General features: G+C 36.6%; 1 protein-coding gene across 1 annotated transcript in view; it reads left to right on the forward strand.

Moving 5' to 3' along the window:
- Nucleotides 1-15,808, forward strand: part of Nadsyn (NAD synthetase) — a 370,732-nt gene that overhangs the window by 17,583 nt on the left and 337,341 nt on the right. Inside the window, exon 4 of the mRNA XM_090382985.1 lies at nt 3,433-3,549. Within this exon, the coding sequence (XP_090239111.1) occupies nt 3,433-3,549 (117 nt within the window). The remainder of the gene's footprint in view (nt 1-3,432; nt 3,550-15,808) is intronic.

Genomic DNA, 15,808 nt, shown 5'->3' on the forward strand with positions numbered 1-15,808 from the left:
GTGCAAGTGCTGGCAGTGCTAGGAAACGAAACAAAATTGAGTTAGAAATGAAGATGATTAATTAAGAAGTACAAAGCAGGACAAAGTTCGTCATCTGCATGGAACATTATATTGCATAGAATTAGGTCTCGCTGCTTCAAAAGTGAATACTATTTTAAGGGACAGTGCGCGTATAAAAGAACATGTTAAAGAATCAACGCATTTAACAGTGATTTAAGATCAACAGTGATCGCAAAACAGCATTCAGGTGCTATATCAAAGATGGAAAAGCTATTAATAATATGGTTGGAAAATCAGACTCAGAAGCAAGTGCCCCTGAGTCTAATGACCATTCAAGCAAAAGCAAGAAGTATTTATGAAGATATTAAGGATAAGTATGGCGAACCCCAAGCCAAGTTTGTGGCAAGCAATGGGTGATTTAATACTTTCAAGCATTGCACTGGTTTCCAAAACATTAAAATATGTGGTGAAGTCGCCAGCGCCGATTCTGCAGCTGCAGAGAAATTTTGTGATGTGTTGGGAAAAATGCCTTCTAAATCTCTACAGATCCTCAACTTCTGCAGTGGCATGTTTATCAGCTGGGAGTTAATTCTGGCAACGATGCTCAAAAGTTAAAACTTGCTAGCGTTATGCCTGTCTCCTCTCTCTTCTTGTAATTTTGTACACTTTTGTCATTTTTCCTGTGCATGAGATAAAAAATATTGAGTAAATAATTCTATTTACATGTTTGTCAAACATTTCTTTTTTGCTTCAATCAAATTCAGTGCGTGCATTAGTTGTGAGTGCTGCATAAGATTTAGGGGAATTCTGACTTATGTAGAATTCCGCGGAACGCAACCACCATTACATAAGTCGGGGAGTGGCTGTAATGTGTTGGTATTATGCCATGCTGATCCCAAAAAAACTCACAGCATCACCCTGCCAGCACTTTGTTGCACCTTTGCCCTTTTTGGAGGGTGGGGTGATTCTGTGCATTTCCATTGTTTTGACATTTTTTTAGTTTTGGGATCATAGTGATGGATCCAGCTTTCTATGGAGACTAGCCATATTATGAAAAAAAACTCCTCTTGCCTTTCCTGGCACATCAACAGCATTTCATGTGCATATATATATATAATTATACATATATTTGAATAACGTTTGAAATAGTTGGAAACTGAATCTTTCATAATAAAAATAAAATAAAAAGATTAAAGCAAACATCAGAGGCAGCAAAAAGCATATTCCTCTACATGATGCTTGAAATATAAAAATAAAAAACAATAAATTAGAATAAGAATTAAAAAATAAAAATAATGCCAGCAGCAAGGCAAGACAGAAGATCGAAAATAGTCAAAATTAAACATGTTTAATTTTGACTATTTTTGCTCTTCTGTCTTGCCATGCTTCTGGCATTATTTTTATTTTTTAATTCTTATTCTAATTTATTATTTTTTATTTATATATATACATATACAGGGTGTCCCAGGAGGAAAGGCAATATTCCAGGAGGTGAAAGGATAGGTCATTTTAAGCAAAAAAGTTCATATAAACATGTGCCCTATTCCGAATGGTTTCCGAGGTATTATTATTAGTATTAGTAGTAGCTATATGGTGCAAGGAAGCCTGAGGCTTATGCTGCATCACCCAAAAAAAAAAAAAAAAAAAAGTCCCGAGTTACCCTGAGAGAGAGAGAGAGTCAAAAGTAGAAGGGGTCATCAAGAAAGAGAAGAATGATGATATCCAGCTCAGAACCCTGGGTGTGCCAAGCTCATACTCACCAGATGTGAGCCCCTGGGGTAGATTTACTTTAACATACATTTGTTTTGAAATTGGCATGCAATATTTTCCTTCCCTCCCATCAGACTGTGCCATTTGATTGTCAGTTATCAGTTGATTGTTGTGACTGTAGAAGTGAATCAGACTGCGAGTGAATCAGTGAGTAGCGTCAGTTGTCAGTTCTAATTGTAGAAGTGTTTGCTAAAAATGCAGCACATTTTTACTAATGGTGAATGTGATGTATGTTTACTGCTTCTGCGACAGTAGTGCCCCTGCTGCTGTTGAAGAATACTGTCGGCGCTTTCCTACACGTTGAATTCCATATCGTAGAGTGTTTACATTGCGTGAAAGTGGTATGCTTCCCAGTGCTCATGTTTCATCTGAATGAGGATGCCAAGAAAATGTGCAGGAACGGGAACACATTCTGAACATGGTTCAGCATAGTCCTACAATTAGCACGCAAGACTTTTTGCATGTCTTGGTGTTTCACAAACACTTGTATGGTGAACACTACATGAAAAGAGCTTGTACCCATTTCACCCACAGCATATGGAAAATCTTCACATAAGGGACAGTGCCACACATCTTGAATTTTGTCATTGGTTAAATGCCAATCATGAAGTGCTTCCATCAGTACTATTTACTGATGAAGCCACGTTTACCTGGAATGGAATCAACAACACACGTAACAATCATCGATGGTCGCACGAGAATTCACATGGTACAGTGGAAACAAATTTCCAAGTTCGTTTCTCAATCAATGTGTGGTGTGGTATGATCGATAACCTGTTGATAGGTTCCATTATTTTAGAACATCGAATGACAGGACACAATTATCTTCAGTTTTTGCAAAATACATTTGGTGAACAACTAGAGGATGTTCCTTTGGCCACACGACCGGGCTAGCCGAGTGGGTAAAGCACCTACCCAGCAACCCAAAGGTCGCGGGTTCGATTCCCGCCTCGGGCTTGGATCAAAGTACTGCAAAAACCTTGGGAGGTGCAATATGGCCACAGAAGCCGATGCGCCAACAACTACCAAATCAAAATCAAATCAACCTTTGGCCACACAGTGTGCTATGTACTTTCAGCATGACGGGGCCCCTTCCCATTCTACCAGACGTGTGAAGCAACATCTGGACCAAATTTTCCCTAATCGGTGGATTAGTCGTGGTGGTGTCTTGGTAGCCGTTAATTGGCTACCAACATCTCCAGACCTAACCCCATTAGATTTTTGTTTATTGGGTTGGATGAAGAGTGACGTGTACAGAAGAAAGGTGGATACAAGAGATGATCTTCTAGCTTGCACAATGGACGCTGTTGCCCCTATAAAGGAACGTGAAGATACACTTAGACAAGCAATGCGCCATGTTCTCATGAGAGTAGAAAAGTGTATTGAAGTTGATGGTGGCATCTTTGAAAATTTATTATAAACTCTTCCAAATTTGTCACTTGAAAAATAAATATTCAAATGCCTCTATCTCGGAAACCATTTGGGATAGGGCACACATTTACATGGTCATTTTTTGCTTAAAATGACCTGTCCTTTCACCTTCTGGGACACCCTGTGTGTATATATATGTATGTATGTATTAATTAAATAATTAATTAATTATTTTTTTATTTAATACTGATTTTTTTAGATTTTAACTTTTCATTACACTTTTTTTTGTAGTGGCTATGGATGCAATGATCACTTTCAGGAAAGGGACACTCTGCTGCATTCTTGGGAAGTGCTTGCTGAACTTCTAAAACATCCAGCATGTCAGGATATGCTAATTGATGTTGGAATGTAAGTTTTGTATAAAGAAAAATATATTTAATTACTATATTTTCTAAAAACTACAGGGTGAACCATAAATCACAACACTATAATTTGTAAGCAACAATCAGTTGAATATGCAAAATAACTACGTTTGTGTGGTAAAACATTTTTAAAATGTTTTAAGAAAGAAAGTACCTTTCACTTCATTGAAACATTGATAAAATTTTTAAATTTAATGAATTAAAAATAAGTACATGGATGTCCATTTCAAAGTATTCTGTATACTGTCATCATTAGCAATTTGGCATAAAATAGAATACATAGAGATCAGTGAAGTACTTCCATCTTGCCAGGTGTGGTTCTATAAATCAAAATAAATTCTAGAATGCTGAAGTTAAGAAAATTAGTATTAGTAATGGCCACATGGTGCAAGGAAGCCCATGGCTTATGCTGCACTGGCCAAAAAAAAAAAAAAAAAAAAAATAATAATAAAATAAAATAACAAAAAATACATAAAATAAAATAATCAGAATAAAAACAAATTAATAATAATAAGAAAATTAAAAAATATATATTAAAAATTAATAAGAGAAAAGGAAATGGATAACCTATGCATTTCCCTCCTGCCTTAGGTAAATCCAGCTGACCTTTGAATTTCCCCACACTGTCAGTCTCTACCACCCATGTAGGTAACTTATTTCAGTAATTTATAACTTGCTGGCTAAGGCTAAAATAAAACTTCCTGCAATCTAGAATCATTTATAATCGTGAAAATTTCATCCTTATTCATTTTGCTTATGCCTCTCAGAGCCTTAAACACCTCAATGAAGTCTCCTCTAAGGTGCCTAGTTTCCAAGCTCCTTAGCCCACATATTCAAAGTCTTTCTTCAGATGGATGCCCTTTTGCCGATCTCACCATTCGAGTTACCTGTCTTTGGGCCCTTTCAAGAAGAACAATGTCTTTCTTTAGGCGGTCTCCATACTTGAACACAGTATTCCAAGTGTGGTCTAACAATAGCTTTATATAATGGGATTATGACGTCCTTATCTCTACTAGCGATTGTTCAATAAATCATTGATAGGACACCGTGGGCCCTCCTTGCAACCAGTCTGCAATACTCGGAGAACTGCATATCTGACCATATCATAATACCCAAGTCCCTTTCCTCCTCTACCAACTTTAGTTAAACTCCGCCAAGTGTATAAGTTATTTTGGGGTTACTGTTTTCCAGGTGGAATACATTACACTTTGCTGGATTAAAGCATAGCTGCCATTTTTCTGACCATCTCTGCAGTCTATCTAGGTCATTCTGAAGAAGCTCTGCTTGGTGGCAATCATTAACTAATCTACCAATCTTTACATCTGCAAATTTAGACATCACGCCCTCTATCCTTTCATCAATGTCATTTACGAAAATCAAAAACAACAATGGTCTGATACTTATCCTTCGGGAAACCCCACTTCTTACATCAACCCAATCTGAGGAATAACCATTCATCACAACCCTCTGCCTCCTGCCCTGAAGCCACCCTGCTATCTATCTAAGGATTTTCCCTGTGATTCCAACCTGTTCCAGCTTATAAAGTAACCTCTCATGTAGGACTGAGTCAAATGCTTTGCTGAAATCCAAATAAACAACGTCAAAATTATTCCCTAAGTCCAGCTCTTGAGTGACCCTGTCAAAATAGCTAACCAGATTAGTTAAATATGATTTTCCCTTTACAAAACCATGCTGAGTATCTTTCAGAATTCCATTTCTATCTAAGTGATCCTGAATTCCACCCTTGATCATAGTCTCCATGATTTTCACCTACTACTGAAGTTAGACTAACCGGCCAGTGATTTCCCACTTCACTCTTAGACTGACCATTATGTATTGGAGATACATTGGCACTTTTCCAATCCAACAGAATCACTCCCGAGTCCAGTGATGCTCTCATAATTAGCCTCAGTGGTTCAATGCACTCACTTACTGCCTCCCTTAAGATTATAGGGTAAATGCTGTCAACCCCAGGAGCCTTAGTAGCCTGTAGGCTTGAAAGTTTTTTCATTAAATAAACGTGTCAAATTTCAATGTCATTAATTACATTTTTTTCAACTGCACTCCCAGAATTTCTCATTGACGTGAAGGGTTTTTGTTCTGTAAATATCGATGCAAAGTAACTGATGAGTTCATCTGCAACTTCAGCTGGGGTATCTTATACTATCCCATGTCCATTACTTAAGGGTCTGATCTGGTTTGTCCTTCTCTTCTTTGCATTTATATAAGTGAATAATTCCTTATCCCCCTCTTTGCCAGCAATTTCTCATAATCTGCCTTTGCCGGCTTAACCTTTTCAGTGGCTCACTACTTCTGTATTACATAAAATGAAATTAAATTTAATTGAAGACAATGAATATAATGAAGAATAACAAATAAATAACAAACAAATCTGTAATAACATTATTACAGATCAATTTGTAGCTGTTATAGGCTTCAATACTTTTTATTGCTCTGTAACTTTTCCATGCCATCTTTTTCTGCTCAAGTAATTTGGCAACTTCATTATTCATCCAACTTGGGTTCCTCCTTGTGGAGTATTTTTTAATGGTATATAAGCATTCAAGGCTTCTGTGATTAATGTTTTAAAGGTATACCATAATTCAATTGTATTCGCTCTCTGTGACCCAGTTAATAGAGGTCATGTAGCACCTTAAGGCATCGTAATTTCCTTTCCTGAAATTAAAAGATTAATGAAAAAGGACTTTTGTTGTAGAGTGCCTTTTTAATGCTGTCTTATTCTTAATTGAATGTATTTGCAAAATAACAAGAGGAGTTTACCTCAATATAGTACGTAGAACCCTTCCGTATGATACTGTCCAGAAATTAAAATGAAAAAATCGAAAAACTTACATTAGAGTAAAAAATAATTAAAAACCAATTTAACACAATTAAAAATTAATTTAACACAATTAAAAATCAATTTAATGCAATTAAAAATATTGAAAAGAATCTAACGAAAATATTCAAAACGATTTTCCTTCCTTAAAAATTTTCCTTAAGGAAGGAAGGAAAATCATTTTGAATATTTTCATTAGATTCTTTTCAATATTTTTAATTGCATTAAATTGATTTTTAGTTGTGTTAAATTGATTTTTATTGTGTTAAATTGGTTTTTAATTATTTTTTACTCTAATGTCAGTTTTTCGATTTTTTTCGTTTTAATTTCTGGAGAGTATCATATGGAAGTGTTCTACGTACTATATTGAGGTAAACTCCTCTTATTATTTTACAAATATTAATATCAATGTAGAACATATTGAGCATTACAGCTCTGATTCATACTATCTAATTGAATGTATAGAAATAATGAAGAGACAATGGGGGGGAAACTAAAATAGTCTTGCAGAGTTTACTTTTAATTTAATTTACATCTGCAATTTACTTGCATTATGTTTAAGCAGTGTGTGGTTGGTTATGCTTTGCAACCACTGATGCATCTTTTTTTTTATTTTTCTTTATTTGTTATTCTTCATTATATTCATTATCTGCAATTAAATTTAATTTCATTTTATGTAATACAGAAGTAGTGAGCTGAAATGCTATGCTAGCTATTGAAGTATAAATGGAAGGCAACTTGTGAATTACAGTAGAGCATCAGTTATCTGGAATAACTGATGCTCTACTGTAATTGATTATTCCAGATTTGGCTATCAATGTCAGACATTGATAGCCAAATTTTCTGGATAATTGAATCTGAAAGTTTTTCCAGTAAGATTAAATAAATTTAATCTTACCTTACGATTAAATTAAATAAGATTAATTAAATTTAAAGAAATTATAAACCAATCTCAGAAAACAGAAGCATCCATCCAGGCATTTTTATGATTTTTATACAAAACAGGAAAATTAGAAAGATTTTTAAATGCTCTCGGTTTTTCCGACTTACCGATAACGAGCATGGACAATCTGTGCATCCCAGTGGCATTTGCACACATAGCAATTGTAAATTGCTCTTTTCTCATCTTAAAACTTGGTGCAGGCATTTCTTTTAGTGGCTAGAGTTTTTCTCGGTAACACTTTCCATAATAAGTCCATCTTAAATAACATTATGAATGTTTTCTTTCTCATAATTTGCTATAACTGAAGCAAACTTACTTTTAAAGGATGCCGCTGCAGATTCGTCTGCAGAAATTTTCTCGCCTTGAATGTCTAGTTCATATATATACCATGTCTCAGTTTAAAGGTTTTCCGCCAACCTGTACTTGTCTTAAAATCTTCATTATATCTTAATTTTCGATTAAAATCCAATGCATTTTCACACAAAATTGAGCCAGACACTGGTTCACCTAAACTTTGCTCTGAAGAAAACAAAAAAAAAAAATAAAGTGATTGCACTCTCTAAAGCAGCATTTTCAGGGATTTCAACATCGTGTTTTTCCTGCTAGATCCTCCTTCACTATCCATAATCCAGACAAATTCTGTTATATCATTGGAATTTTTCTTGATGTCATAAATTGTTGAAGTCCCCACATTAAACTCTTTGGAGAGATTTCCTAAATTTTCACCTTTTATAATTCTATTAATAATTTCATATTTTTTTGTCGCAATGTTAATTAAAGCTGCGCATTTTCTTTTCGTTCACATTTTATCGTAAAAAAACTGAGAAAAATAATAAATCTGACAGTTTTGGGCCAATTATTCTTACCAAATCTGGAGCTAACTAATCTCAAATTCACTCATGGTTTCCGAGAAAACCCAGTAGTCTTTGTGATATTTTTCTACAGCACATTTCTGAAGGTCACATAGAATTCTAGAGTTCACAACCATAAAACAATAAAAACAATTTGCAGTTTTTGGTTTATTGGGGTTTTTGTTTGTATAGTCTGTTATAAATGGGTAGTAAACTCGATATTTTGCTTATCAGAATCAAAATTCAATTTTCAAATGTATATTCCAATATGGTATGTTGTAATAATGACGCCTAATGTATACTTTGCTTTGTCTTAAAATTAAGTATATAGCTGATCATGCAATTGAACTAAACAATGGCATAGCTTGAATTTTACATAGTTTAAGACTGTCTACCTAAAATTTTATTCTCATTCTTTATTTAACATTTTTTTTTTTGTTTTTTTGTTAGTTTGGCTTTACATTGTGAGATCTCTTAAATATTAAGAGATTTCACAATGTTTAATTTTTCACTTAATGAAGACTACCATTATGCAAATTCATTTTGTCAATGTGCTGATTGCATTATTTTTAGTTGTAGCATGGTGCACTGATTTGCTTAACATTTAAAATGCAGTGATTCTGCAAACATTGTTGTTTTTATGGCCTTCTGACAAAAGTGGGAGGACTGGACTCAGTGGTTGTTCTGTTTTTATTTATTTTTATTTTTTATTTTTCCATAAATTGCTTATGTTGTGATTGGTTTTAGTATCATTAATGGATGATGTTTCACGGTGTTTAGTCTCAGCATTGCACAAGGGACACTGACCTAAATATTCATAATTGGCTTGTAATATTGTCATATTGGCCCTTATTTAATATATTCTGAATTATCAGGCATATATATATTACTCTTAAGGGTACCCTTTAATAATAATCATAAGCATATTTGATTAAGCAGATTAAGCAAATTTAGAAATCCATAAATCTAAATTGTAATACTTAATTAAATTGTATTATTATTATTTATTCAGGTAAAGAGAAAGTTACATCCATCCCTAGATAGCATCCATATGCTAGAAGGGTAAATACAACCATCAGAATTTATAACACAATATATATTGGAGAATATAAAAGGTATACAGAAATAACTAAAATTAACTACATTAGGTGATGAACAAATTCAAATACACAAAATTAACAGAACAAAATGCTTTTCATGAATATTTTATTGTGAACAGTGTATCTCCAATGGTGAATATTTGATATAACAGTCATCCTGACATTCAAATTCCAAGTATCCAATAGAAATCAAACTACCACCTTACAGAGCCACACATTTTGCAAATTATTCATGCCTGTAAAAACACAGGTTGCAACCACATCATTTAATTCCCGTTTTTTGGCTTGCTCAGTGGGATAGCCACATCTCCATTACACAGGATGCCAAGTCATCGTCATTTAGACGATTCTTTGAGATGGTGGGCCGTTGGACGACTTTAAGCCGGGCAGTCGCAGGCTGATGTGGTATGTTGGCTTAATATGTCACACTGTCATCTCAGTGCTATGGAAACAGTTTCAGGAGACAGAAACCATTACAAGAAGAGCTGGCCAAGGTCGCCTGCGGGCTATGTCAACCAGAACAGGTTTCTATCCGACTCTAACAGTAAGACAGAACCTATGATGTTCTGTCTCTTGAGGTTGCTGTAGCCACAGGTTAAAACATTTCCAAGACTGTGTTAAGAAGGATCAAATCAAGTGGACTCTATGCAAGGAAACCATTGTTTTGTATCCCATTAACGCCAAATCACTGCAGAACTTGTCAAAATTGGTGCCATGAACATGTGACTTGCTGACCTGACAAATGGGGTACAGTTCTGTTCTCTGATGAGTCATGTTTTAGCCTACAAACAGATTCTACATGTTATTTTATCTGGAGACAACAAGGAATGTGGTACCATCACTCCAACATCAGAGAAAAGATCACTTACGGTGAAAACGGTGTTCTAATGTGGGGTGAAATAATGATCAATGGTCTTATCCCTCTTCATGTTTTTGATACTTTAACTGCACAGAGGTACCGAGAATAGATCCTCCAACCCTATGGGTGACTTTCTAAATGTGTGGTTGGCCCAGGTTTTCTTTTCATGCACGACAACGCCACTGCACATAGAGTTCAAGTGGTGGAGGAATATCTTGAAAGTGAAGATATCCAATAACTGCTGTGGCCAGCACATTCGCCAGACTTAAATCTGATCAAACGTGCGTGGGATGTCCTTGGGTGTGCATTGCATGCTGACAGCCATCTCCTCAGTCACTTGATGAGCTAAGGTCTACACTGATGGAAGAATGGGATTTGTTGCCACAGAATCTTATAGACACCCTTATATTGAGCATCATACATCAATGTCAGGCCTGTTTAGCTGTTGGAGGGGATCATGTGCTGTACTGATGTCATGCAACTATATTTGCGAGCATCTTCTATCGATTTCTGTTATGTGACCTTTTTGGTAATTTTTATACTACCACTGTAAATGTCCTTTATACCTGTCCGAAGTTTCTCGCTGTTTCCCCATTTCATTGTTATTCTATAGTACACCACCATACGAAATTTTGTCCTGCTTCATTGCAAGCTGCACAAGTTACATCACATTTTCTATGTGTTCTGTTAATTTTATCAAGCAATGTATTTGCAACATAAATACTTATAAAATACATTTAATTTTCTGTAGATGTTGGGGAGGTATCAGAGGCAATAAAAGCTGTCCGAAACAGGATTGTTCCAACTAGGTCATGCCCTGTCCCATCAGAGATGCCCAATGGAGGATGATGATGAGCTGGAAAGCCTGAAATTGTAAATGTTTAAGTCATTGAAATCGTGTTTGTTGGGAACATGACTGAGGCAGCTGATTTGGTTGAGGGAAGACTGAACCATCAATGTTTGTTGATTGGCAGTTAAATGACGAGCTCTCAATGCCAGCAGCATCTAGTCTGCCTGATGTGGGAGGAGTGATGATTTGCTTCCAAGGGGTCTTTTGTGCAGTGGTTCTAGTATAACCCTAGAGATAGTAAGGGGATGCTTTGATGTGTTTTTTTTTTTTTTTTTTGAGGGATCATAAAAGCCAATACTCAAGTCTCAAGATCTACAAGTATGTTGGTGAAGCAGATGACCAAATTTGTGATGCTTAGAGAGGCATCGGTACCACACAAATTTAGTTACAGGTCTTTTATTGCTGAATCCCACTACTCGGTTGACCAAAGGACAGGAAAAATTTATTCTTGCTTCCTTGAAGTGCTGTTGAAAATAAAGACAGTTTTGTATTCCAGACCAAAAATATCCTTGTAGGAATTAACATTCTTAATTTGGAATCCATTTATTGAGATTGGTTGGGTTTAATCCTTCTCATTTTGAACATCATCTGGGCCAATTTTTCAGCATTTAGTTCATACCCAGTTGATTGAAGGAACATATTGGTATCAAATTTTTTGCTTAGGTCGGTGGGCAGGTACCCGGTATTGCAGGGTACCTACCCATCCACTGATGATAGGCCAATAGCTTTGAAACTGTGCCATCTGGGTGGTGGTACTAACTGAGAATAAGTAACAATAGTGAATAAGTAATCTTTTCTATTAGTGAAGCGTTACTTATTCGAGATAGTGCAATACCATGGCAACTCGTTGTGAAGGAAGAGCACAATATGAGATACAGAGCAAATGATGCCTCCCACACTACCATTGTGGTTTCTTAAGAGTTATCTATGGTGTATCTACACCAATATTATATAGATATTAATAATTTACATGACAATCACTGAAGGTACTATCATCACAAGAGGAAGCATCACAAAAAGGATAAGTTGTAAGAAAGGTTTTCTTTCAGCTTATCCTTTTGTGATGTTTCCTGTTAGCCAAGTATCTATTTTTGGCAAGCTTTTTTGCTTAAAGAAATATGTTTCTTTTTAAAGTCTGAAATCACATGAGATTCCATTACCCTTCCAGTTCCTGAAAGCTTAATGTTTATTCAGAAATTCCGTCTCAGATCTCCTTTTACAAAAGCTGTTGTTTTGTACACTAAATATACAAAACAATAGTTTTGTACATTTAATTAGCATTAGCATTAGTAGAGGCATTTGATGCAAGAAAGCAAGCTTATGCAGCATCAGCCAAAAAAAAAAAAAAAACCCACTTCCACTTCACCCCTCTGTTCGTTCAAAATACCTGTCCAGCTGAGCCTTAAACTTATTTAGGCTATCAACCTCCACCACAAGGGATGGCAGTCTGTTCCACCAACCAACCACCCGCTGGCTAAAGGCAAATTTCCGCACGTCTATCCTACATCTGTCTTTCCTCAATTTGAATTTATGCCCTCTCAGGTGATTTTTCTGAGCTAGAGGAAGAATCCCATCAGCATTGAGCATGCTTAAACCATTCAAGGCTTTATACACCTCTATCAGATCACCTCGCTGGTGCCTAGTCTCCAGACACTGTAATTTGCAAAACTTAAGCCTTTCTTCGTAAGAGCACCCCTTTGTTCCATTCACTAATCTTGTTGCCCTTCTCTGTACTCGTTCCAGCAGCTCTACATCCTTCTTGAAATGAGGCCTCCAGACCTGTATACAGTACTCTAGGTGTGGCCTGACCATTGCCTTATACAATGGAATAATCACCTCCTTATCCCTGCTGGAAAAATTTCTGTATATCATTGACAATACTCCATGAGCTACTCTTGCAGCCCGTTTGCACTGCTCAGAGAACTTCATATCTGCCTGCACAATCACCCCCAAGTCCCTTTCATTCTCTACCACTGTCAATGTAGTACCACAGAGTTGATACGTTGCTCTGGGGTTGCTGTTTCCCATGTGTAGTACTTTACATTTGTCAATGTTAAACTTCATTTGCCACCTCTCAGCCCATCTGCTCAACCTTTCCAGATCCTGTTGCAGCAGCATAGTGTCAGTAGTGTCCTTGACAACCCTGCCAACCTTTGTATCATCTGCAAACTTGGACATTAAGCTTGATATACCATCATCAATATCATTTATAAATACAGAAAACAATAATGGACCCAACACTGAGCCCTGAGGGACTCCACTAATAACATTAGTCCACGATGAGCAGTGTCCATTGATTACCACTCTCTGTCTTCTCCCCTTCAACCACCCCTTTATCCATAGCAGCAATTTGCCTCCAATGTCACACTGCTCCAATTTGTGTAGCAGTCTTCCATGTGCAACAGTATCAAAAGCCTTTCTAAGATCCAAGTATATAATATCAAAGTTATTCCCTGCATCCAGTTCTTTTGTGACTGCATCATAGTATCCAATCAAGTTGGTCAGGCAAGACTTCCCATTAACAAAACCATGCTGTGTCTGAGCTATAACTGAAGTCTTGTCTAAATGATCCTGCAGTGCTTCTTTAACCAGTGCCTCCATTAATTTTCCTGGAACAGAAGTTAAACTCACAGGTCTATAATTACTTGTGTCAGCCTTTGATCCTCCTTTGTGAATTGGGGTCACATTTGCACATTTCCAGTCTATGGGTACCTCCCCTGAGTCCAAGGAAGCTCACATAATTATGGCTAAGGGTTTGCTTACTTCCTTTGCTGCCTCCTTTAATATAACTGGATAGATCCCATCCACCCCGGGTGCCTTTCTTGTGTTTATCTTCAACAGTTTCTCCTCCACTTTGCTCCCAGTTATTTCAAGATTCTGTAGCTTACTGCTAGAGTTGAATACACCTCTGGCATTCCCCTTGCTGAATAACTCCTCATGTGTGAATGTCGATGCAAAATATTCATTTAGTTTGTTAGCTACCTGAGCAGGATCATCAACAGTTGACCCATCAATATCAAGTGGACCAATCTGATTCATCCCCTTCCTTCTAGAGTTTACATAAGTAAAGAACTCTTTGCTGTTTTTCTTTGCATCCCTTGCCAAGGATTTCTCGTAATCTGCCTTCGCCTGCCTAACCTCCTTTGTAACTTGGTTGCATATCAACTTGTATCTATCATAGGCTTCTGTGTCATGTGTTAATTTGTAAGTATCCCATGCATTTTTCTTCTCTGTCATATGCCTCATTAGTTCATCTGACATCCATTTTGGCCTAAACCTTGAACAATATTTCTTAGTTGGTATGTAAAGCCTAGTAGCTTCCAAGATAAGTTCTTTGAATGCTTCCCATTTTGAATTTGCTGTTGGTAACATCATCAGTTGGTCCCACTGTATAGAATTTAAATACTGTCTCAGTCCATCGTAGTCGCCTTTACGGAAGCAATAACCCTTCCCTTTACCCCTAATGGTAGTTACCTCTTTCAGTAAATCCCACTTCAGCACACTGTGATCACTGCCACCTAGTGGTTCATTTATCTGCAGATTCTTAATGCATGAAGAATCACTGCTGATAATCAAATCAAGAGTATTACTCCCTCTAGTTGCCTCCCGAACATGCTGATGTAGAAAACAATCATGCAATAAATCCACAAAAGCCCTGCTAGTGTGTGAGTAACCAGCCCCCAAATTCCAGTCAATATCTGGGAAATTAAAATCTCCCATTATAAGACTCTCTGATTTACTGGCCCACTCTATTTCCCTGTACAGTTCCTTATTATACTCATCAGAGTCACACAGATATAAGGGATGCAGAACTGCAATTTGGGGAGTACAACGTCTCTGATGATTCTGTGATTTTGTCCATTTATGATTCTGGTAGTTTTTGAAGCTCCTAGAATTGCCATTGCCTCCAGATGGGAAGCAAGACCATTAGTGGCTTCTTAGTCTGGTGGGTGGCAAAAACATCCCAGTTGGTCTGAGGTGAGTGATATCATAACATCTAGTTTGATAAAGTTAATCGAAAAGTTTTGGTTACAGCTTCATCATCCTTAGAGAGTATCGACTTGAACATAACTGCAGAGATGAGTTGTTTTTGGTTGGAATTAAAAGTCAGGACCATAGGGTCAAATATGAAATATGGTGAAATATGAGGTCTAAAGCTTAGTTGTCCATTGTAGGCTGCATTTTTAAGTAATGAAACCCTAAATTTTCAGTGAAGAGAATGAAGTCACATCCAGCTTCAGAATGTCGGGAAATGGCCATATTGAAGTCTCTGTTAAAAAAGGTAGCTATATCAGGGGTGAGATGGGTTGTGAACTACTACTGGAGTCTTGTGTATGATCAGGTGGAAGATAAACAAGACAAATTTGTATTTGTCGGGGTTGGCTGGAATAGATCTACACGGCTGTGAGATCCTCTCCTTTCCTTCAAGCCCAGGTTGTTGGTCAGATCTCAATGTGTTCAATGCAATTAAGCAGTTTACAAAGACAAATTCCCTGATTATGCTCTGGAATCAGGAAATAATTTGGGTTTGTAAACTGCTTGATTGCATTGAGTGTTGGGGTGAGCAGTTGTGACAGTAATTTAAGATTCACTATAAGGCAAATGGGGTCGAGGGAGAATCTCCTATGACTGTGGCATTCTCTGAAATGTGGTGGTTCTGCTTTAAGAATTTGAACAACAACTCCATTCATATTAATAAAGGTCTTTGTAAGCTGACTCCAGATCAGATTGATTGGGTGTATTTTCCTCCTGTTCATTGGATCAGTTAAATTAATTTCTAATTTGCATGGCTTCATGTTCTGA

The sequence above is a fragment of the Mastigoproctus giganteus genome, chromosome 10 (genome assembly GCF_048544385.1).
Source record: "Mastigoproctus giganteus isolate SK-2022 chromosome 10, ASM4854438v1, whole genome shotgun sequence".
In the NCBI taxonomy this organism is placed as follows: Eukaryota; Metazoa; Arthropoda; class Arachnida; order Uropygi; family Thelyphonidae; genus Mastigoproctus; species Mastigoproctus giganteus.